This window comes from Rhineura floridana, chromosome 3 (assembly GCF_030035675.1).
Source record: "Rhineura floridana isolate rRhiFlo1 chromosome 3, rRhiFlo1.hap2, whole genome shotgun sequence".
NCBI lineage: Eukaryota > Metazoa > Chordata > Lepidosauria > Squamata > Rhineuridae > Rhineura > Rhineura floridana.
This window is the reverse complement of record NC_084482.1, coordinates 128,696,585-128,722,539: the sequence shown is the minus strand read 5'-3', so window position 1 is coordinate 128,722,539 and position 25,955 is coordinate 128,696,585. Positions and strand designations below refer to the sequence as shown.

General features: G+C 43.4%; 1 protein-coding gene across 2 annotated transcripts in view; it reads left to right on the top strand.

Moving 5' to 3' along the window:
* Positions 1–451: 451 nt before the first annotated feature.
* The window catches only part of CACNA2D2 (calcium voltage-gated channel auxiliary subunit alpha2delta 2), a 1,044,533-nt gene continuing 1,019,029 nt past the window's right edge, over positions 452–25,955 (top strand). For both annotated transcript variants that reach the window (XR_009761453.1, XM_061617858.1), the window contains exon 1: positions 452–1,051. Coding sequence is in view for 1 of the 2 variants with exons in the window: in XM_061617858.1 (XP_061473842.1) it covers positions 927–1,051 (125 nt within the window). In the remaining variant the exon portion in view is untranslated. The remainder of the gene's footprint in view (positions 1,052–25,955) is intronic.

Sequence of the window (25,955 nt, the reverse complement as noted above, 5' to 3'; positions counted from 1 at the left end):
TGCGCTAGAGAGGGGAGGGCAGCATGGAGCACAGATTCAAACAGCGTGCCTGCATTAAACAGCGAGAGAGTTTGCAGGTCAGCCTGGGGTAGGATGTATGCACCTGCTAAAGAAGCGGGGAGGGGGGACCTGATTCGCTTGCACTCGCAGGATCAAGAGGAGTGCAACTTAGACCAATCAATGTGGTTGCACCAACCGCCGCGCAAGCCGGACGACGGCACGTGCCCTGGTGGCCAAAGAGGGCACGCGCGCCCTCTAAAAAAAAAAGTGAGGGTGATGGCGTGATGCTTTGCGGGGCGCGCGCAGCAGTGGGCCCAGTGAAAGGTCCAGAGAGTGAGAGCGCTCGTTCGCCAGCCGGCTGTCTAGGGAGCATGCGCTGTGGTGTCTGCCGAGGATGGAGAGTGTTCCGAACCGGGGAGGAGGGGGGCGGGAAGAGAGAGGTGCAGAGAGGATAGGGAGGAGGGGGAGGAGGGATGCGAGGGGAGGAGGCTGGGCAGGTTGGCCGCTTATTTGAGCGAAAGTAGCAGTTTGTATTCGCTCAGTGTTTGCCACAACTGAGCTGAGCCCAGCGCGTGAGGGCCGAGCAACAGCAGCCAACGCCGCCAGCCTTGCTGTGTAGGGAGCCCCAGCCAGCTACCCCGACCCCCTCATCTTTCGCCTCAGCCTCCTGAGAAGTGCCCCACTCGTGGCATTTTAGTGTGGGGACGGACGCGGGAAGGCGGCTGCTGCTGCCGCCACCACTTGCTTAGCTGACTGGCTGACTAACTGACCCTCTCGCCTCTCCTGAGTAGCCGGAGGATATTCAGCTACGCTTCCTGCTGCCCACAAGAAGCCTCGAGCAGGGAGGGCGTCTTTGGCAGCCCAGCGTCACCACCGCCGGGGAGAGGGTGAAGAGTTGGTGCCGCCGCTGAATTTTTAATGGAAAAATGGCGTTCTCAGCTCAGACCTGCGGCGCATCTTGCATCGTCCCGGCTCTGTGCAGTCAAATAATCCTGTGCCTCATCCTCGCGACTCCCACCGCGGATGGCTACAGCTTTCCCCAACAGTACACGTAAGTGAGAGCCCCTCACCCATCTAGACTACAGGGGTAGGCGGGCAGGCACTCAGTAATAACTCCCGCCACTGGGAGTGCAGCCTCAGGCGGGCGCTCGTCTTGCAACTTGATTCGGAATGCGTGCTGGCGGCAACTGCTTTTGCACCTATGCCGCTCCAGAGACCTGCAGCGATGCTACTTCAGTTGTTGTTGGTTTGTTTGCTTTTTAAATAGTACACCGGAATTGCATCGCTCAGGGGTTCCCCTTTAGTTGGGGGTGGGAGACATTGGCCGGCGCAAATGTTAGCTCTTCCTCGGATTCTCGCTCTCTCAAACGCCAAGGCACGATGAAGCGCAGTGCCAGATCATACCGGACTCAACCTCCTTGCCTAAGCGGCGGGATGAAGTTGTGTGTGTGTGTGATATATATTTATATATTCTAAAATACCCGACCAAGATACTCCTGCCATCCTTTATCACTTTTAAACAACAAATTCTAAGAAATCGTTTCTATAACTGCTGGAGTAGGACCAAGAATCTGTAAACAAACAAAAGACCAAAAGGGCAATATATTTATAGAAACACTTCACTGGAGAACTCTTAATTTGTGCAGAGTTTTGAAATATCACATGAAATAGTTAGGAACATATTTAACTGTGTTCCGTTATTTACATATAGATTTGTGTTTGAAATAGCTAAGACTTTAGTGTAAATGTTGGCAGTAGCAAGTTTCTATTTTTAAACTCCTCTTTGCTGTGGCTTTATCAGTTTCTGCAGTCTCCCTTCCTCTCCGCTTTACATAAAATTGTTTGGTGCAAGGGTGTTATCATAGTATTCTTATGAGTGGAATGAAGATTGCTGAAGTTCCTGAGTTTTTCAGTTTCTAAGGTTTTTTAAAAAATACTGATTGAAATTTTAATTTAAGCCATGAAAGAAACAGAGATGGCTTTAATGGTTTACAAGTGAACACACACAAACTGTGACTCAGGAATACTTAAAGGAGTTTTAAATTACTGATATGTTGATAGTTGCACTGTATGGGCTATCTGTGGCATTATTATTACTATTATTATGCCTGAACTGACTCAAATTGATTTGGTCTCTAGCGAGACCAAAGGTTGGAAAGCATCCTGTGAGATTGGGAGGTGAGAGGCAACATATCAAATGTCTTTCAGTCACAAAAGGTTTGCTGTTAAAATGATGAAGATTGCCAGTTCGTTGAAAGCCTCTTTGTAAATATTTCTGCTCATGGTAACTGCATGAGATGCTGCATTTGGGACTCAAAACAGCACTGGTCTTGAGGCATGAAGGTTGTCAGTGTGTCCATTTGTCACTTCCTTTTTTAAGTGAAGAAATGTTTTGATGACCCAAATCAATAATGGTCATGTTGACTTTAATGTCCACTGGTGTTTTTGTTGGAATAGTGTAGATTAAACCCTGCAGAAGACTTTGATTACTAGAAATACCTATAAATATGATAAATATTATTAGCAGTGTCATTGAACAAAATATTTTAAACATATATGACCTGCTGAAGGACATACTTAGTTTTGAATGCCTGCTTGTAAAACCATGTAAAGATGCAGAGCGGATTCCTTCCTTAATGGAACACTTTTTAGCCCTTATTTTCAATCATTGTGGTTTACTCTGATGGTATGAGTCCCTAGCGGTGCCCTCCCCCCTTTAAGAAGTTGCCTATGTTATTTATTTACCCCCCACAGAACATGCACTCCTCTGGATCTTCCATGGCTCACTGCTTCCTTCCTTCTGAGTTGAGCCTATACATGCTATTGACCTCTGACAGTCAGCTGCTGGGTTCTCTTTCTGTCAATCTGCCTGTCAAACATGCATACAAATTCCATTGGGATATAAAGTTCAGAGAGGTTTCTGCCTGTGATGAGGGTGACAAAACACACTAGTTCATTGTTAAATGTTTAGGGTTTGATCTTGCAGTCTTTCTGCTTGCATGAGTAATCCTTACTCATGCAAACAGTCCTTTAGAAATGATCAGTTTCCTTCACTGTGTGAATGATCACAGAAATAACCCAACCCCACAATCATAGTATGTCAGTGTTTTCCTAGAAACTGAATTTGTAACACAGACCTGTAAATGGAAAAGGAACTATTTTCTTATACAAATCTAAATAGGAACCACAACCTGTACAGCTTTATATAGTTTATAAACAACTTTCTCATACACAAAAAGTTAGAAGTGTTGCAAGATATGTTCTTAAGCTTCAGCATAAACCCTACTAGGCTAAATTACTGGAAAAACAAGCACTGTGGCTGCAGTCCCTAAATGCAACTAACTTTACCTGGGAGTAAATCCTATTGACCTCAGCAGGGCTTATTTCTGAATAGACATGCATAGAACTGAGCTGCACAAGATGTATTTCCTTATTGGCTAGTAATGCTAGTTACTAGTAATATTTCAAGGGCCTGATCCTGAATTCTGAAAGGTCTCAAAACACTTGTAGAAGTCAGGTGTGCTATAATTCCATTTGGCCAGATAAGAACAATGAACAATTTATACCTTGTTTTAGATGGGGAAGGGGGGATTTATCCAAACCATACAGTATAACGTGCATACATAAGTTTCTTAGGAGTGATGTTAGCTGATATTACAAATGAAAACAAACAGATTTTGATTTGTCCATGTGATGCCCTAACCCTAACCCTAACCCTAATAGTGAGCATAACCGAGACCTGGTGGAATGGAGAAAACCAGTGGGATACGGTTATCCCTGGATATAAACTATATCGGAAGGACAGGGAAGGACGTATTGGTGGCGGAGTCGCTCTATACGTGAAAGAAGGCATTGAATCCAGCAAGCTCGAAACCCCAAAAGAGGCAGACTCCTCCACAGAATCGTTGTGGGTGGTGATACCGTGCCCCAGGAGGGACTTAATACTGGGAATGATCTATCGTCCCCCTGATCAAAATGCTCAGGGAGACCTTGAGATGAGATATGAAATTGAGGAAGCATCCAAACTAGGAAATGTGGTAGTAATGGGTGATTTCAACTACCCGGACATAGACTGGCTGCATATGTGTTCCAGTCATGACAAAGAAGCAAAGTTTCTAGATATTCTAAATGACTATTCCCTAGATCAGTTGGTCATGGAACCGACCAGAGGGACGGCAACCCTGGACTTAATCCTCAGTGGGGACCGGGACCTGGTGCGAGATGTAAGTGTTGTTGAACCGATTGGGAGCAGTGACCACAGTGCTATTAAATTAAACATACATGTAACTGGCCAATTGCCAAGAAAATCCAACACGGTCACATTTGACTTCAAAAGAGGAAACTTCACAAAAATGAGGGGATTGGTAAAAAGAAAGCTGAAAAACAAAGTCCAGAGGGTCACATCACTCGAAAATGCTTGGAAGTTGTTTAAAAACACTATATTAGAAGCTCAACTGGAGTGCATACCGCAGATCAGAAAAGGTACCGCCAGGGCCAAGAAGATGCCAGCATGGTTAACGAGCAAAGTCAAGGAAGCTCTTAGAGGCAAAAAGTCTTCCTTCAGAAAATGGAAGTCTTGTCCGAATGAAGAAAATAAAAAAGAACACAAACTCTGGCAAAAGAAATGCAAGAAGACAATAAGGGATGCTAAAAAAGATTTTGAGGAGCACATTGCTAAGAACATAAAAACCAACAACAAAAAATTCTATCAATACATTCAAAGCAGGAGACCATCTAGGGAGACAATTGGACCCTTGGATGATAAGGGAGTCAAAGGTGTACTAAAGAACGATAAGGAGATTGCAGAGAAGCTAAATGAATTCTTTGCATCTGTCTTCACAGTGGAAGATATAGGGCAGATCCCTGAACCTGAACTAACATTTGCAGGAAGGGATTCTGAGGAACTAAGACAAATAGTGGTAACGAGTTCTCAAAGAACTCAAAGGTGAAATTGCTGATCTGCTAACTAAAATATGTAACTTGTCCCTCGGGTCCTCCTCCGTGCCTGAGGACTGGAAAGTGGCAAATGTAACGCCAATCTTCAAAAAGGGATCCAGAGGGGATCCCGGAAATTACAGGCCAGTTAGCTTAACTTCTGTCCCTGGAAAACTGGTAGAAAGTATTATTAAAGCTAGATTAACCAAGCACATGGAAGAACAAGCCTTGCTGAAGCAGAGCCAGCATGGCTTCTGCAAGGGAAAGTCCTGTCTCAGTAACCTATTAGAATTCTTTGAGAGTGTCAACAAGCATATAGATAGAGGTGATCCAGTGGACATAGTGTACTTAGACTTTCAAAAAGCGTTTGACAAGGTACCTCACCAAAGGCTTCTGAGGAAGCTTAGCAGTCATGGAATAAGAGGAGAGGTCCTCTTGTGGATAAGGAATTGGTTAAGAAGCAGAAAGCAGAGAGTAGGAATAAACGGATAGTTCTCCCAATGGAGGGCTGTAGAAAGTGGAGTCCCTCAAGGATCGGTATTGGGACCTGTACTTTTCAACTTGTTCATTAATGACCTAGAATTAGGAGTGAGCAGTGAAGTGGCCAAGTTTGCTGACGACACTAAATTGTTCAGGGTTGTTAAAACAAAAAGGGATTGCGAAGAGCTCCAAAAAGACCTCTCCAAACTGAGTGAATGGGCGGAAAAATGGCAAATGCAGTTCAATATAAACAAGTGTAAAATTATGCATATTGGAGCAAAAAATCTGAATTTCACATATACGCTCATGGGGTCTGAACTGGCGGTGACCGACCAGGAGAGAGACCTCGGGGTTGTAGTGGACAGCACAATGAAAATGTCGACCCAGTGTGCGGCAGCTGTGAAAAAGGCAAATTCCATGCTTGGGATCATTAGGAAAGGTATTGAAAATAAAACAGCCGATATCATAATGCCGTTGTATAAATCTATGGTGCGGCCGCATTTGGAATACTGTGTACAGTTCTGGTCGCCTCATCTCAAAAAGGATATTATAGAGTTGGAAAAGGTTCAGAAGAGGGCAACCAGAATGATCAAGGGGATGGAGCGACTCCGTTACGAGGAAAGGTTGCAGCATTTGGGGCTTTTTAGTTTAGAGAAAAGGCGGGTCAGAGGAGACATGATAGAAGTGTATAAAATTATGCATGGCATTGAGAAAGTGGATAGAGAAAAGTTCTTCTCCCTCTCTCATAATACTAGAACTCGTGGACATTCAAAGAAGCTGAATGTTGGAAGATTCAGGACAGACAAAAGGAAGTACTTCTTTACTCAGCGCATAGTTAAACTATGGAATTTGCTCCCACAAGATGCAGTAATGGCCACCAGCTTGGATGGCTTTAAAAGAAGATTAGACAAATTCATGGAGGACAGGGCTATCAATGGCTACTAGCCGTGATGGCTGTGCTCTGCCACCCTAGTCAGAGGCAGCATGCTTCTGAAAACCAGTTGCCGGAAGCCTCAGGAGGGGAGAGTGTTCTTGCACTCGGGTCCTGCTTGCGGGCTTCCCCCAGGCACCTGGTTGGCCACTGTGAGAACAGGATGCTGTACTAGATGGGCCACTGGCCTGATCCAGCAGGCTCTTCTTATGTTCTTATGTTCTTATGCTTGGATGCTTGGTAGGATCTGCCTTTTTGTATCCAGAAGAAAGAGGGCATGAATAGTTATTGGATGTTGATGTATGACTACTGGCTAATGTCCTTTAGCATGTGGGCTATAATGCTAGTTACAGCTCTCCAGGGCTCCCATCGCTATAATGTCTTCATGCTTAAAAGCAGAAATACTACAGTAGAAGAAAAGTATGATGGTTCCCATTCCTTTCCCTTAGAAGCCTCATTTAAATCACTCTTGTTTTAAAAAAACTGCATTAATAAAAGAGGCCAAATTTTGCAGAATTTCTTTGAGAGAATTACATTCCTCTAACACTATGAGATTCTTGGCCTTCCTAATATAAGTTAATTTTTATTACTTTAGACATTATTTTCTATGTTTACATTTATGCATAATAACATTAAGCATATATAGCACCTTACAATGTTCCAAAGAGAAACTCCTCAAAAGCTTACAATCTAAAATAGGCAACGGAAAGCAATTAGAGAAAGAAGATTAGCAACTAGTGAATGTGGAGAAATGCAGTTTTGTATATATTTAAAATTGATTACAGTTGAGAATGAGGATTAAGGAGTTAAGCTAAGGCCTTGTGGGAAAGGTGGGTTTTGAGGATAGACAGATATGAAGGAATATTTGAGGGGATATTATGTCACAGCTGAGAATGATACTGACCTTTTAAAATTAGAAACCCTCTTAACTTTTAGAGATTGTTCCTGCTAAATTGCTACATCTGTCTTTTTCTTTCTCTCTCTCTTTAATATATTTAAAATTATTAAGTATAAAGGCTTAGCCTTCATAACTATGTCTAGAGCTGCCTTCTATTACAGCAGGCTGTCTTGCCCGCAGCTTGCAGAATGATTAGAGCATTTGCACTTGGACAGCTCTCACTTGGATATGATTTAAACATTCACAGTGACTTTGCATATCAGTTGCTAGTTCTGTCCCCTAGTAAACCTTTGGTATTTCGTATTATATATTTTTTCTGTGGTAGCATGGTTTTAATTATCTTTGCTGAACTAAGGAAGGCTTGGCACAGCCTGTTGTCTAATGTGGAATTTCTTGTCAAGATTTAAAAAGCAAAAAGTTGAGTATGTTGGTTGCTATCTACTTGATCAACAAGTTGCTTTGGGTGACTGGGTATGCCTATATACAAAAATGTGATTAAGGGCTTTGCTCTTGATGCTGATTCTTTTTCTAAATACTTTTTGGCATTGGCTAACTGGTACTAAGTAGAAGCAGGATGTTGTGGGGGCTTGTCAGCCTCCACTCTAGATGTGGAGTGAAAGAAGATCTCATATAACAATTGATCACTTAAGAACATATTCTTCTGTCTGAGTTCACATTTAATTTATACAAGGCATTAATAGGAATTAAAATATGTGGAACCAGTGTAGAATAATCTAAGTATAATTTCCAAAGCTCCAGCTGTGTTAGTCTGTTTGAGCCAAAACAACAAAGAGTTCTGTTGCACCTTAAAGACTAGCAAATTTATTTTGACATAAGCTTTCATGGGTTAGAGCCTGCTTCATCAGAGACAGGAAAAAAAAATGTTGTCAGTATTGTAACCTTTTAACAGATTGTCTATCTTTTGAATTTGAAAGAAAGTTTCCAAAGGCTGGAGAGCTATTTCTCTGATTGTGGAACAGAAAATACTTCGTACTGCCGCCAAAGGTGAGATTTGATTACTTAATCCTCTCATATGGCAGTGTGACTTGTTTGCTGTTTTCCTTCAGTAACTAGTTTATACATAAATATTTTTCCTATGGGAGGCATAGTGATTGTTTTTTAAAAATAGGCAGTTATTGTTCTAACTCCCAAGTTAGAAGTGTCTTGGGATCTTTTGTCAGATATGATGACACCTCACCTATTTGAAAGGGGATGCTAATTTTTTTTTAAAAAAAAATATTTTAGAGTTGTCCCCAAGTCCTACTACTTGGTTTTTGGCCCTTTAATTATTCTCAATATTCCATCTATGCTATTATTAATAATAATTTTATGTATAGCTTGCTCTTCTACTAAAAAGGCACAGACCAGCATGCAGCATAGTCATAAAACAATATACTACAATCAATGAAAATTCAGTATAACAAACAATTTCTACAAACAAAAAAAATACCACTTCAAACAGAAACACAAATCTAACAGCAGCAAGAATAAAAGATGTTATACATGAAAATGCACAATAATAAAACTAGGTGTTACACATTAAAGCCTACCAAGATAAAATTTTTGATGTGAGAGAGACAAGGAAATAGTGAACAAATTTCATTTTGGTGAGCATCCTACTGCCACAGAAAAGGCATTGACTCTTATGTCCACTTGCTAAATCTCCTGAAAGCAAGGTCTCTTGCACTAATTTTAATTCCTAGGCCAACCTAAATGGGAGCAAATGGCCCATAAGGTAAGCTGATCCTAAGCTGTTTAGGGCTTTAGAGGCTACACCCAAAACTTTTAGTTGAGCCGGGAAATAAGCAGGGAGCTAACAGAGCTGACACTGGAGTTATATGCTGCGACTTGTGAGCACCAGATAAAACTCTGGCTGCCACATCTGGACTAATTTAATAGCTTCTGGACTGTCTTCAAAGCCAGCCCCACACAGAGAGCATTACAATTATTCACTCTGGCAATAGAAACATAGATGACTCCAATAATCTATGACTGAAGCCAAGTCTGCCTTCTCTAGGAAAGGCCGCTGCTGGTATATCAGCCAAAGCTTAAAAAAGACCCTCATAGCAACCATCCCTACCTAAGCACCAAGAGAAAGTGAGCAGCAATCTCCCAACACCACCTTCTGCATCCCTGCCTTTCAAATAGGAATGGAACTACATATAACCATCCCAGCCAGATGGCCCGAAAGGATATAAAACCCTTGACTAGAGTTTTGCTCCAGATGGAGGAGAGAGTGTTCTGGAGATGGAGGGGGTGGATGTCACCCCATTGTCATGATCAGACCACTTTCTGGTGAAGTTTAGACTTACAGCTCTGATCCTCCCTTGCAGGGGTGGTGGACAGATTAAGATGGTCCGCTCCCAGAGACTAATGGAATCCACTGGATTCCTGAATGCCTTGGGAGAGTTCCCAGTAGATAGAGCAGGTGGCCCTGTTGAAGCCCTTGTCACGCTGTGGAACAACAAGGCCTGTTGGGCTCTTGACATGATTGCTCCTGAGTGCCCTCTCCAGCATTGTGGAGCCCAGTTTGCATCTTGGTACACCAGTGAACTAAGTGCAATGACACCGGCTGGATGCAGCTAGAGAGCAGATGGTGACAGACTTGCTGTGAGGCTGATTGGGCACAACTAAAACACAATAACTGTGCTTACTGTGTGGTGAAGACATCCCACTTCTCTGCCACCATTGCATCCTCAAGTAGCCGTCCAGTGGAGCTTTTCCATATTGTCAGGTGTCAGTTGACATTAGCTCCAGGAAATGGGAAAGACCCTTTGAAGGCACACTGTGAACTGTTTGCGTGGTATTTTGAGTGTAAAGTTGCTCTCCATAGCAATCTTGATGCCCCGTCCACATCTACTGTAGTCCCCACTAAGGTGTCTGCTGCAATGTCGTGAGATTGGTTTCAGCTGATGCAGCCTGATGCTGTGGTCAAGGTGCCAGTAACATGTCCTCTCTACCCTTGCCCTTCTTGGCTTATTAAAGCTTGGCAAGGGGGTTTGACTGAGTGGATCCAGGGTGTGGTCAATGCACTGTTGCGGGAGGAAGTGGTTCCAGCCACTCTGAAAGAGGTGATGATCCAACTGCTCCTGAAAAAGCCCACCCTGGGCACACTGGTCTGCGACAACTACCACCCGGTCGCAAATACCCCCTTTTTAGGGAAGGTGATTGAGAGGGTTGTGGAACAGCAGTTGCAAGTACTCTTGGATGAAATGGATTATCTTGACCCATTCCAATCTGGGTTCAGGCCTGGTTATGGTACTGAATCGGCCTTGTTCGCCCTGATGGATGACCTTACTTGGGAGAAGCATAGGGGGAGTGGGACCCTGTTATACTTTCCTGGTCTCTCGGCGGCTTTTGATACTGTTGACCACAGTATCTTTCTGTGCCGACTTGGTGAGATGGGTATCGGAGACACTGTTTCACAGTTGTTCTGATCCTACCTCCAGGGTCACTTTCAGAGAATAGCATTGGGTGATTGCCTTTTGGCCCCCTGGCAGTTACAGTGTGGGGTGCCTCAGGTACCATCTTGTTTCTGATGCTGTTTAACATCTATATGAAGCCCTTGGGAGCAGTCATAAGGAGATTTGGGGTGAGGTGTTAGCAGTACACTGATGATACCCAGCTCTATTTCTCTGTAACATCTTAATTGAGAGAGGCCGTGCAAGCACTGGACCAGTGCCTGGACTCAGTGGTGGGCTGGATGAGGGCCAATAAACTGAGTCTGAATCCTAGCAAGATGAAGGCGATATGGGTTGGTGCCTCCCGAGTCTGGATGATTGGTCAGTTTCCTGCTTTGGATGGGGTCATACTCCCTCTGAAAGAGCAGGTTTATAGTCTGGAGGTGCTCCTGGGTCCATCTTTGTCGCTAGAGGCCCAAGTGACCTCAGTGTCTAGGAGTGCCTTTTACCAGCTTCAGCTGGTAAGACAGCTGCAGCCATTGCTGGCCAGGAATAACTTCACCACTGTTGTCCATGCACCGGTAACTTCCAGGTTGGATTATTGTAATGCCCTCTATGTGGGGCTGCCCTTGAGGTTGGTCTGGAAGCTGCAGCTGGTGCAATATTTGGTGACGCGACTGCTGATTGGGGCAGGGTATCACCAACATGTCACCCTGCTGAGGAAAGAATTTTACTGGCTACCCATTAGCTACCAGGCTGTTCAAGGTTCTGGTTTTGGTGTACAAAGCCCTATACAGCTTGGGACCAGGATACTGGAAATATTTTCTTACCCCTTATATACCTAGTTGATCACTATGCTCTGCAGGTGAGGGCCTCCTATAGATACCATCTTATCAGGAGGTCCATTCTGCACAACATAGGAAGTGGACCTGTAGTGTAGTGGCACCTACCCTTTAGAATTCCCTCCCCTTAAATATTAGACAGACATCATCTCTGTTATCTTTCCGGCATCTTCTGAAGACCTTCCTCTTTCAACAAGCCTTTTAAGTAGAGACCATATCCCAGTCTGCATCTGAGCTAGAACTGCTTTTTAAGATATTTTTAAAGCTTTTTTAAAAAAGGTGTTCTTAAAGGTGTTTTGTTTTAATATATTTTAATGTCTGTTTTTATGATGTTTTATAGTGTTTTTAGTGTTTGTCACCCTGGGCTCCTACTGAGAGGAATATAAATTTAATAAATAATAATAATATAATGCTGGATGGTATTCAAAATGTCTGAGAACCAACAGAGGTCATTTGCCAAGCCAACCAAGGCAGTTTCTAATCCAAAACTATGCCTGATCAGTTTCATTTAGAAAACCCTAATGCTAATATACAACCATGTATACATTACTAAGGTATGAAAGATGGGATACAGACAATTAATATTAATATCACTAGGGTCAAGTGTAGATTGCTTTTTAAAAACATCCTTCTTCAGAAGAGTAGGAGCCACTCCTGCTTTAAGAGAGTCATTAAATATTTGATGCCTTTTTAGCCATATTCACTATTGTTCGTTTAAGCAGAGAAGATGATTAAGAGTTGAGCATACATGTAGGTCTCTCTTCCCCAAGGAGTCTGTCCACATCTTCAGGACCAACCACCTGAAAAATATCCATGAAAGCTTGATGAGGCAGCACAATAGCATCCTCTGTCTCCAATCTTGCTTCAAAAGTGGAGTCTAAGTTAGAACTAATGCAGGTGATTTTATCTGCAAAATCTCTTGCAAAGCAGTCACAGTAGCCCATCAGTTGTTATGTCACTTCCCTGCCTTTGCCAGATGGTATAAAGCCTTTTATTACTGGAGGGGCTCCACTGCATGGCTTTGGGCAGATATAGTGGTGTCAAGATTTTATTGCTGTCGTCACTGCCACAGAATAGGCCCTAATAAGGGCTCTAGCCTGTATTCAGTCAGAGTGGGCTTTAGTCTTCCAGCTTTTATGCTCTAGTCATCTTCCTTGTCATGTCATAGTGCCAGGCTCCTTAGAAAATCAAGGAACACCTGAACTGTACAACTAGGAAGCAGATGCTTCAGAGGGAATATATTATGATTATGATTATTATTATTATTATTTACATTTATACCCCACCTTTCTTTTCTTGATAGAAACCCAAGGCGGCTTACATATGGTTCCCAGGCAGTCTCCCATCCAGGCACTGCCCAGACCTGACCCTGCTTAGCTTCAGCAGGTTGCTAGCCTCACAATATCCAGGTCATTTGCCTATTCCAAAGGCCAGCCACAGTTATGGTAAAACCACCAAACATGTTAGAAAAATTCCCAAGAGAACCAGAAATCCATTTACATCCATAGGGGCAGCCCAACTTAATAGGTCCTTGACTCTACGGAGTCATTTAACAAGTGAATTCTGGGAATGGCAGGTCTGTGAGGGGAATAGGGGTCTCTTAACAACTCTCAGCACCCTTAACAAACTACGTTCCAGGATACTTGGGGGGGGGAGCCATGACTGTTTAAAGTGCAATAATAGTGGAATAAATATATGGTGCGAATGTGGCCTTAGTGGACAGGGCACCTTGTCAGTGAGTGAATGTCAAGTAAATATTTATGCTGCTCCTGGAAACCTGGTAAGCAAACCATCCTTCCTAACCTAAGTCTTGGTTGGGATCATCATGCAGGATTAGAATTGTAGAATCATAGAATACTAGAGTTAGAAAGGGCCTATAAGGCCATCAAGTCCAATCCCCTGCTCAGTGCAGGAATCCAAGTTAAAGCATAGTCAACAGGTGGCTGCCCAACTGCCTCTTGAATGCCCACCACCTCTCTAGGTAATTGCTTCCATTGTTGTACAGCTCTAAAAGTGAGGTTTTTCCTGTTATTCAGCCAAAATCTGACTTCCTGTAACTTGACCCCATTATTCGTGTCCTGCATTCTGGGATGATCAAGAAGCGATCCTGGCCCTCCTTTGTGTGTCAATCTTTCAAGTACTTGAAGAGTGTTATTATATCTCCCCTCATTCTTCTCTTCTCTAGGCTAAACATGCCCAGTTATTTCAGTCTCTTCTCATAGGGCTTTGTTTCCAGTCCCCTGATCATCCTTGTTGCCCGCCTCTGAACCTGTTCCAGTGTGTCTACATCCTTCTTAAGTGCAGGGTCCAGAACGGGATGCAGTACTCAAGATGAGGCCTAAGCAGTGCCGAATAGAGGGGAACTAATACTTCATGCAATTTGGAGACTACACTTTTTTGCAGCCACGTCGCACTGTTGGCTCATACTCAGCTTGTGATCAACAACAATTCCAAGATCCTTATCGCATGTAGTATTGCTGAGCCAAGTATCCCTCATCCTATAACTGTGCATTTGGTTTCCTTTTCCTAGGTGTAGAACTTTGCACTTATCCCTGTTAAATTTCATTCTGTTTTCAGCCCAATGTTCTAGCCTATCAAGATCCCTTTGAATTTTGTTTCTGTCCTCCAGCCCTGCACTGAGCCCTGCTATACCCCGCTCATTAGCTTCCCCCAGTTTAAGAAAAAACCACTGACGAGCACTCTTTGAGTACAATTCTATAGCCAACTGTGGATCCACTTGATAGTTGTTCCATCCAGCCCGCATTTAGCTAGCTTGCTAATCAGAATATCATGGGGCACTTTGTCAAAAGGTTGCTTTATCTTGACTGATATATTATGTCCACAGCATTTCCACAGGCTACCAGGAAGGTTACCAGATAAAAAATTAGATAAGAACATAAGAACATAAGAAGAGCCTGCTGGATCAGGCCAGTGGCCCATCTAGTACAGCATCCTGTTCTCACAGTGGCCAACCAGGTGCCTGGGGGAAGCCCTCAAGCAGGACCCGAGTGCAAGAACACTCTCCCCTCCTGAGGCTTCCGGCAACTGGTTTTCAGAAGCATGCTACCTCTGACTAGGGTGGCAGAGCACAGCCATCACGGCTAGTAGCCATTGATAGCCCTGTCCTCCATGAATTTGTCTAATCTTCTTTTAAAGCCATCCAAGCTGGTGGCCATTACTGCATCTTGTGGGAGCAAATTCCATAGTTTAACTATGCACTGAGTAAAGAAGTACTTCCTTTTGTCTGTCCTGAATCTTCCAACATTCAGCTTCTTTGAATGTCCACGAGTTCTAGAGGGAGAAGAACTTTTCTCTATCCACTTTCTCAATGCCATGCATAATTTTATACACTTCTATCATGTCTCCTCTGACCCGCCTTTTCTCTAAACTAAAAAGCCCCAAATGCTGCAACCTTTCCTCGTAAGGGAGTTGCTCCATCCCCTTGATCATTCTGGTTGCCCTCTTCTGAACCTTTTCCAACTCTATAATATCCTTTTTGAGATGAGGCAACCAGAACTGTACACAGTATTCCAAATGCGGCCGCACCATAGATTTATACAACGGCATTATGATATCGGCTGTTTTATTTTCAATACCTTTCCTAATTATTGCTAGCATGGAATTTGCCTTTTTCACAGCTGCCGCACACTGGGTCGACATTTTCATCATGCTGTCCACTACAACCCCAAGGTCTCTCTCCTGGTCGGTCACCGCCAGTTCAGACCCCATGAGCGCATATGTGAAATTAAGATTTTTTAAATTAGTCTGGCAGGATTTGTTCATGATAAATCCATGTTGGCTTCCAGTAATCACTGCATTGTTGTCAAGGTGCTTACAGAGTGGCCCTTTATAATCCGCTCCAGAATTTTCCCAGGGCTTGGTGTCAGGCTGACTAGTCTGTAGTTCCCAGGTTCCTTCTTTTTGAAGATAGGGACAACATTAACCCTCTTCCAGTGATCCAGCACTTCACCCATCCTCCATGATTTTGCAAAGATAATAGACAGTGGTTCTGAGAGTTCTTCAGACAGTTCCTTCAATATTCTAGGATACAGTTCATCAGGCCCTAGAGATTTGAACTTGTTCAAAGTAATTAGTGATTCCTTGACCATTTGTCTGTCAATCTCAAGTTGCAGTCCTATCCTTCATGGTTGCCAAGAGGGTCATATACTCTCTTTTTGGAGGAGACTGAGCCAAAGTAGGAATTGAACACTTCTGTCTTTTCTTTGTCATCTGTTATCATTTTGGCATCCTCATTGAGTGGCTGTGCCACCATTTCTTTTCTTTGTCTTTTACTATGGATGTCCCTGAAGAAAGCTTTTTTGTTGCTTTTGGCATCCCTCGCTAACCTCAGCTCATTATCAGCTTCCTGATGCCATCCTTGATTGCAGTGGTCTTGGTATTCACCTAGCACTTCCAGGCTTGACTAGGGACTGACATATCTACCAGAACCTGTAGAGCTGGAGTAAGGATTGGGAGGAAGAATATTTTATCTTTACCTCAGTAGTGGGACCATGTCCAAATCACACTTTGTGTTTATTCAGATTTTTTTTATCAGCATAGTGACAATGCAGCACCATGGCTAGCACCTCTTTTGGGACGACTTGCAGAGGAGGGGACACTGTTTGATAAATGGAGTAATCTCTCTTGAAATTTGTGATGCACAATATGTACCTGGTCTGTTACCGAACACTATATGGGAGGACCTTTGAGACTCCTGCAAGTATTATCTGTGAGAATCCTGGGTCTGCCTAAAAGGGGCATTTTGTGGAAACCTGAAAGGTTGTAAACTCTTATTAGCCAGAGATATCCACTAAAAGCTATCATCGTATCTGTTTTGTAGAAAAGCTTGGCAGTTATGGGGCACAAACAGGAAGAAGATAGACAGTAAAAATGCAGTCTTTTGCCTCTTCATTAAATTGCTTTTCTCTTCACTTTCATCCAAGTTTGTTTTAGATGTGACTTTGTTAGCAAGCCTCCTCTGCAGACAATGTGTTTCAAGTTCACACATTCTACAAGTCTTGTGAATTAGGATCTTTTGACATTGGCAATAGTGCGTCTTTGCAGATTTACCCAGTAACTTGCACTCACACAGATTGTAAACATGGGGATATTTATTGTGCATAGACATACAGAATCAAACTATATACATTTAATACTTCAGTGGGGAATAGCTCAGTACCAATACATATCTATTAGCATCAGTGGGGATGGCTCAGTAACAGTATGCATGAGGGAATTAGCTAAATAAACCTAATCATAAGTAAACTCACATACAAACTCAAAATACACACACACAAAAAGGAGCCAGCATACAAGGCATGAGAGGAGATGGGTGGGAGTTGAGTTCAGCACAACTGAGGAAGGCACACTAGCCTGCTCTCTCTCTGGGCTCACTTTGCACACTAGGCCTCAGCCATGTGCAGCCAGGCAGGGAGGATCAGAAGATGCCTTCTGAAACACAGTCTCTTTCTCTCTCTCTCTCTCTCTCTCTCTCTCACACACACACACACACACACACACACACACACAGATAGGCAGAAGGAGCAAATGTGGAGGCTACAATTTGTAGGGAAAGGACCTCCAGAAGACAGAGAGCGAGATATACCTTTCCCAGCCCTGATGGGCAATCTAGAAATCGAACTGGAGCACGTTGAGATTCCTGGGTCACGCAGAGAAACAGCAGATGCAGCAGGCAGGGGTCCTGTCATGGCTTCTTGGATGTCTGCTTTGGCTAGCAAAGGTCCAGAGCAAAGCAGGAAAAGTAGTGGAGCCCTGAAAAGAGCTTTTGAAGCAGCTTCAGTCTCTGGGTCCTGACTGGCTAAGCGATTCAGCAGGTGATTTCAGGTACAGTGATATTTAGCAGGGTGGGTGACCAAGACCCAGAGCCCAGAACTCCCCTTCTGTAGCTCTAAGAGTCCAGTTTTTATACCTTTCTGAACAAAAGCCTCAAAGGGGGATGCGGAATGGATTGGATCAGGCAGGTGTCCTTCCTTAATTTCCATACCTATTATGAGTCTTATGGTCAGGGTAATGGGCTTTTCTTTTGTGAAGACAGGTGGTGGCATTCACCTTTTAGCTAGCTTGATAAGTTCTGAACAATGGGCTCCTCTCATTGGGCCAAACTTTTACAATTACTTTTGGGATTGCATTGATCAGATTGCCAAAGGTCATGTCCTGTGCATATGACTGGCAACATCCTCTCAGCTGAAATGATAGACTTAACTCTTTCAGCTACTTTTTCCATCAGGTCTCAAGCAGCATCTTTGTAAAATGAACCAAACTGAAGCCATTTTAAAAAATTATATAGGCCATGTTGGGGTGGACTGTCTCTCAGGTTTATAGGCTCATAGCCAGCCTGCCAACAACTTGTTCAAAAAATTAAATCAATATGGAATTAATGGTCATAATCTTAAATGTTCTAATTATACTTTAGTTGTTGCTCATTTTAAATTCTCAGCATGGTCCTTTGCTTAATATATTACTTCCTTCTCTGGCACATGAGGGTAGGAAGACAGTTTCATTCATGGAGTTCAGCATATATCAAAATGGCCTGCACCTGGACCACATCAACCATGGGAGGTTTTGCCTTTTCCATCTCAGATGGGTTATCTGTGTTGCGTTCTGCATGAGTACCTTGAACCATGCAGCCACTAAACATTCAACTAGCTCTTTGTCTGGCACTACGAGGCCACATACACATTGTTAATTACATCTCTGTCATGGGGTTAATTGCATTTCATTTTGGGAAAATTAGTATAGGTTTCTTAATAACACTAAAATAATGAAACATTTGTCTCTAAGTTTAGGCTATTAGGCTAATAAATATATTTGAATGTGGACATTTGAAAGCCAAAAAGAAATAACTGAGGTCTTGTGGTGATGTATATCTAATTTATCTATTGCATTAAATCTTCTTGCACATAGGATATAATCCATCCTTGTGTGAGTAGACATCTGCCCAGGCAATAGGACTTCACCTTCCTCCACTCCCTCCTGCAGCCCTCTGCACAACCTGCTTCAAGTGGTTGGGGGACTTCCAGAGCTGATTTGGGGGGCATATGGAGGGACTGCAGGGGGAAGGAGAGGAAGGGGAAGTTCTGTTGGATGAACGGAAGTCCATTTGCTCACATGGACATTGCTGGATTTAACCCATTTTCAATAACAATATATAATTGTATATGTACACCAATGTAGGTTGTGACAATAATTTTGAGATCTGATAAATAATAGCAACTGAGATCATGAGTTGTGAGTGAAGAAGTCCCTGGTTTATATCCCATTGCAACTACAAACCTTTCACAGCCTCATCTCCATCTACAGTTTGGAGATCACAATATTGATCTATCTTACAGGGCTGCTGCAGGGAACAACAACAACAACAAGTCTCATATGCTGCTCATGCAGCCACATATTCTGATTGTAGGGACCCACAATAAAACAATCATACTAAAACATTACATAGTAGAAAGTGGCATCTAAAGACAACCACACATATCTCAAGGCAAATCAACCCATTATGTCAGAGGCCTTCCTCCTAAGATTTATGCTAAGCTAAGATTAATGAAATATCCATTAAGATTTGATTTTTTTTCTGTTTTCAAAACTGGGAACTAGTCATGCGCTATCACTTACTTGGTGTGTGTTGTCTGCCTTTAATTGTTGATTGCCCTGCTCTATTTATAATTGTCGGGTTTTGCAGTGAAATAAGGTCCAAAAAAATAATATTTCAGTATCCTGAAACCTTTTGCTTTGATGAAGTGACTGTGGATTCACCCACAATAGTAGAAAGAAAATGTTAAGTGGACCACATTGTCCCTTAAGAAGTGACTTCATTGAAGAGAATTCAAACTTCGAATAAAGACAGCTGAGTGCATGCCATAAAATCTTTGGATCTTCCACATATAGTAATAGAAAAGCCCTATATAATGCAACACAGTACATGATCACCAAGACTTGTCATCTGATAGTTTACCTGCACTTTTTAAGGCATTTCTGGATTTCAGGCACAACCATTATTAGTACATATGTTACTTTCAGACTTTTGGGCTTGATACTGCTTTCATGAGTGACTCCAGATATCCTCATTTTCATAGCAGTATATACTACTAAACATAGATACAGCTATCACTGCTATGAGAAAGAGAGGAAATTGAGGTATTTCTAGTGCTTTCTGCTAGTTAAGAGGATGTACCCCTCCCACTCCATAGAATGGAGAGCAAAAGAGAACTTATTGTTTTCTTGAGTATGTAGGTCTTTTGTTTTCCAGAAGTTGTGTGCTTAAGCTCACTCACCTCCAGATATTGTGTATGGGACAATGACTAGTTACTTTAAGCTGTATGGAAAGGAATGAAAGATACGGACCTCACTGCTGGGAACAACTGGGAGCACAGTTTGCACATCTAGGCTTTCAACTTTAATGTTGTTTTGTTTAAATGTATTTTAAGGTCTGTTTATGATGTTTTAAAGTGTTTTTAGTGCTTCTGTTTGCCGCCTTGGGCTCCTGCTGTGAGGAAGGGCGGGATATAAATCAAATAATAAATAAATAAATAAACTTGCTTTTCTAGTGTGATATACTCTTGTAAATTCACTGGTGGTTATGTTATAGAGAAACAAAAATCCAAGAGTCTCCAGTCTAAACTGGGAGAAAAATATTCCATGACCTCAATATGTCTTTCACTGTAGAACACATTTCCTGGACACCACTGCTCGTCAAGAACATTCCTTAATACCACTCCATTCAGTGCTTCAGATGGACAAAAATCTTAGGGGGGAAGGTTTCCTTCCAGATACATATAGGCTGGTAGTGCAACCTCCAAAGCCACCATTCACTTCTACTGTTATATTTATCCAGCTTTAAGAACACTTTACTTATTTATTAAGTTCATTTTATCCTGCCTTGGCTCATGACCAATATCCAAAATACAAGGAGTATTTAAAATGTAGTAATGACCACCTTTTTCCAGTTCAGAATGACAAATTTGTCATGCAGCAGGACAGTAGAGGTTTGGCTGATATCAAAATGTCCATACATAGAGGCCTCTTCAGATCTCTGGTCTTCTCAAGCAAAATTTTTCCCCTCTAAATTGGGTGAAGAAATCAGGAGAGTTTTAAGATTTCTCTATGTACTCAAATATCATACGAGAAAAGAGCCGGGGCTCAGTGATAGAGCATCTGCTTGCATGCAAAGTGTTTCAAGTGCAATCTGTGACACATCCAGGTAGGTCTGGGAGATGACCCAGCTTGAAATCTTGGAGAGCTGCTGCCAGTTAGTATAGACATTACTGAGTTAGGTGGACCAATGGTTTGACTCAGTAGAAGGCAGCTTCCTATATTCCTATGAAATTATTTTCTTTTAACTAGGGACTTCTTTTATTTTTTATGGGCCCAAAAAATCTCTTAACAACGGAACACTTGGAAATCAGAGTGTTTCTTGTTCTTATAAACTCAGAACCAGTGTGTGAAATGACTGCAGTGGTGGCTCGGTGTGCCTCCTCCTCTTCATACTAAGAAACCAGTCTTGGCATCTCCATATATAAAGATACAGAGATTTATACATTTAGATTTCTGATCTACAAGAGCTATTATATGATAAAAACATGCTTCCAATAGAATCTTTGAAGGAACTGTTGGTGCTAGGGGATGTCAACGTTCATGCTGAGGCCACCTTATCTGGGGTGGCTCAGGACTTCATGGTCGCCATGACAACCATGGGGCTGTCCCAACATGCTATTGCCCCAACACATGTAGCAGGGCATACTCTAGACTTGGTTTTCACAACTGGACATGGAGATGGTGATCTGAATGTGGGGAATCTTACATCAGTCCCTTTGTCATGGACAGATCACCGCTTGTTGAAATTTAGACTTACAACGGCTTCTCCCCTCTGCAAGGGTGGGGGACCCATTAAGATGGTCTGCCCTCAGAGACTAATGAATCCGGATGGTTTTCAAAGGGCTCTGGGGAGTTTTCCGGCTGATAGGGCTGGCGCTCCTGTCGAAACCCTGGTTGAACTGTGGAATACAGAAACGACCCGGGCAGTTGACATGATTGCTTCTGCGCGCCCTCTCCTGTGTAGAGCTCATACGGCTCCATGGTACACTGCAGAGCTGAGAGCGATGAAACAATATAGGAGACGGCTTGAGTGCAGATGGAGACGGACTCCTGATGGATGCAATTATGCATTGGTAAGTGCCTATACCAAGTTGTATATAGGGGCAGTGAGGGCGGCAAAAAAGTGTTACTTTGCTACCTCTATTAAAGCATCTATCTGCCGCCCAGCAGAGCTCTTTAAAATTGTCCGAGGGCTATTACATTCTGGCCCTAGGGACATGGTAGAACCAACTAAGGCTCGCTGTAATGAATTTGCTAGGCACTTCCAAGATAAAATCTTTTGCATCTGCCAGGACTTGGACTCCAATGTTACAGCAGTTGAATCATATGAGGTCTCCAGAACACAGCCTTGTCCTGATTTTTTGGATGAGTTTCAGTTGGTGCAGCTCGAGGACGTTGACAAGGTGCTTGGACAGGTGCGTGCAACCACTTCTGTGTTGGATCCTTGCCCCTCTTGGCTAATAAAAGCTAGCAGGGATGGAACTGCCGGCTGGGCCAGGGAAGTGATTAATGCCTCATTGCGAGAGGGAGTGGTCCCTAACTGCCTGAAAGAGGCGGTAGTGAGACCGCTTCTGAAGAAATCTTCCCTGGACCCAGAAATTGTTAATAACTATAGGCCGGTAGCAAATGTTCCATTTCTGGGCAAGGTCCTAGAAAGAGTGGTTGCAGACCAGCTCCAGACACTCTTGGATGAAACTGATTATCTGGATCCATTTCAATCGGGTTTCAGGCCTGGTTCTGGCACGGAGACAGCCTTGGTCGCCCTGTATGATGACCTTTGTTGGGAGAGAGACAGGGGGAGTGTAACTCTGTTGATTCTCCTTGATCTCTCAGCGGCTTTTGATACCATCGACCATGGTATCCTCCTGGGGAGACTCGCTGAGCTGGGAGTTGGAGGTACTGCGTGGCAGTGGTTTTCCTCCTACTTGACGGGTCGTCTCCAGAAGGTAGTGCTTGGGGAGCATTGCTCGACACCCTGGACCCTCCAGTATGGAGTTCCGCAGGAGTCAGTTCTGTCCCCCATGCTCTTTAACATCTACATGAAGCCCCTGGGTGCGGTCATCAGGAGTTTTGGAGTGCGTTGCCACCAGTATGCTGATGACACGCAGCTCTACTTCTCCTTTTCATCTTCTTCAGGTGAGGCTGTCAATGTGCTGAACCGATGCCTGGCTGCGACAATGGACTGGATGAGAGCTAACAAACTAAGGCTCAATCCAGACAAGACTGAGATGCTGTTAGTGGGTGGTTCTTCTGACCAGATGGTGGATGCTCACCCTGTCCTGGATGGGGTTGCACTCCCCCTGAAGGAACAGGTTCATAGCTTCGGAGTACTTTTAGAACCATCCCTGTCACTTGAGGCTCAAGTAGCCTCGGTGGCACGGAGTGCTTTCTACCAACTTCAGTTGGTGGCCCAGCTACGCCCCTATCTGGACAGGGACAACCTTGCTTCAGTTGTCCACGCTCTGGTAACCTCTAGACTAGATTACTGCAATGCGCTCTACGTGGGGCTGCCTTTGAAGACGGTTCGGAAACTGCAGCTTGTGCAAAATGCAGCGGCCAGATTGTTAACACGGACCAGGCGGTCCGAACATATAACACCAGTTCTGGCCCGCTTGCATTGGCTGCCTATATGTTTCCGGGCTCGATTCAAGGTGCTGGTTTTAACCTATAAAGCCTTACACGGCCTGGGACCGCGATACTTGATGGAATGCCTCTCCCGATATGAACCTATCCGTACACTGCGCTCAACATCGAAGGCCCTTCTCCGGGTGCCCACTCAGAGGGAAGCCCGGAGGATGGTAACAAGAAAAAGGGCCTTCTCAGTAGTGTCCCCCAAATTGTGGAACAATCTCGCTGATGAGGTACGCCTGGCGCCAACATTGCTGTCTTTTCGGTGCCAGGTTAAGACCTACCTCTTCTCCCAGGCATTCTAGCATTTTAGCATTTTAGTATTGTAGTATTTAGCATTTTAGTATTTTTAGTATTTTAGTATTTTAGTTTAGTATAGGTTTTTTGGAAATTTAATGAGTTATGTTTTAAATTGATTAATGTGTGGTTTTTAAATTGTATGTTGATATTTTGATGTTGTGAACCACCCAGAGAGCTTCGGCTATGGGGCGGTACAGAAATTTAATAAAATAAATAAATAAATAAATAAACCTGAGATATGTGCAGCTTATTTTCTAAAGCGTTCCAATTTATATGTGTCTTTTCCCTCATGGACAAGGATATTGCTGTGCAATGTGTATGTGTGAGGGGGCAGGGGCAGAGGCCAAGACCAAGTGATCTTGCTATGCTGTTAGATTTTCAGCCAAAATTCTGGATTATGAGTAGCAATGTGCATTCAGGAAATACAAAAGGAAAATAATACAAGAATTCCATCCATGTTTGTTCTGGATTTAAATATGAATTAAAATGATTCAGAATTAACTAATCACAAATGAAAGTTGCATTTTGTTTTCATTCAGATTCACTTTGATTAACTTTTAATGTTTTCCATTTTGTATTGCACTGAGCTGCTTCTATTATTATCATTATTTATTGGATTTATATCCCATCCTTTTTTCCAGTAGGAACCCAGGACGGCAAACAAAAGCACCAAAAACACCTTTAACACATCATTTATTTATTTATTTTGTATCTCGCCCTTCCTCCCAGCAGGAGCCCAGGGCGTCAAACAAGGCACTAAAAACACTTTAAAACATCATAAAAACAAATCTTATAATACATTAAGACAAAACAGTGTTAAAAACATTTTAAAAACTTTTTTAAAAGGGTTAAAAACATTATTAAAAACATATTAAGTAATTCTGACACAGACACAGACTGGGATAGCTCTCAACTTAAAAGGCTTGTTGAAAGAGAAAAGTCTTCAAAAGGCGCTGAAAAGAGCAGAGATGGCGCCTGCCTAATATTCAAAGGGAGGGAATTCCACAGGGTAGGTGCTGCCACATTAAAGGACCGTTTCCTATATTGTACAGAACGAACCTCCTGGCTTTGTACACCAAAACTACAACCTTGAACTTAGCCCAGTAGCTAATTGGTAGCCAGTGCAATTCTTTCAGCAGAGGGATGACATGTTGGTGATACCCTGCCCCAGTGAGCAGTCTTGCCACTGCATTTTGCACCAGCTGCAGTTTCCAGACCAGACAGTGGTCCAGGGCTTGCACGGCCTCTCCCGATTCAGATTTTACAGACAGCTCAGTATTGTCAGCATACTGCTGACACCTCACCCCAAATCTACTGATGATCGCTCCCAAGGGCTTCATATAGACATTAAACAGCATCGGGGACAAGATGGTACCCTGCGGCACCCCACAGCACAACTGCCAGGGGGCCTAAAGACAATCACCCAATGCTATTCTCTGAAAATGACCCTGGAGATAGGATCAGAACCACTATAAAACAGTGCCTCCAATACCCATCTCACCAAGTCGCCCCAGAAGGATACCATGGTCGATAGCATCAAAAGCCGCCAAGAGATCAAGTAAGAATAACAGGAAGAGCCGCCAAGAGATCAAGGAAGAATCACACTTCCCCTGACCTTCTCCCAAGAAAGGTCATCCATCAGGGCGACCAAGGCCGATTCAGTCCCATAACCAGGCCTGAACCCAGACTGGAATGGGTCAAGATAACCTGTTTAATCCAAGAGTACTTGCAATTGCTGCGCCACAACCCTATCAATCACCTTCCCTAAGAAGGGAGTATTTGTGACTGGTCGGTAGTTGTCGCAGTCCAATGGGTCCAGGGTGGGCTTTTTCAGGAGAGGTCGGATCACCGCCTCTTTCAGGACGGTTGGAACCACTCTGTCCTGCAATGATGCGTTGAACACACCCTGGATCTACTCAGTTAACCCCCCTTGGCAAGCTTTAATAAGCCAAGAAGGGCAAGGGTTGAGAGGACACATTGCTGGTCTCATCGTCGCAAACACATTCACCACGTCATCAGGCCGCATCAACTGAAACTGATCCCAAGAGGGTGCAGCAGATGTTGCACTGGGCACCTCACTGGGGACTACAGTAGATGTGAATGAGGCATCAAGATTGCTACAGAGGTGAGCAACTTTACCCTCAAAGTGCCTTGCAAACATTTCACAGTGGGTCTCCAAAGGGTCTAAAACTCAATTTTCTGGAGTTGATGTCAACAGACCTCTGACAATACGGAAAAGCTCCACTGGATGGCTACTTGAGGACGTGATGGTGGCAGAGAAGTGGGCCTTCTTCGTCACCCTCACCGCTGCACACAGTTATGATGTGCCCAGTCAGCCTCACAGCATGCCTTTCGCCACTTGCACTATAGCTGTCGTCCAGCCTGTTTCATTGTGCTTAGTTCACTGGTGTACCAAGATGCAAAACAGG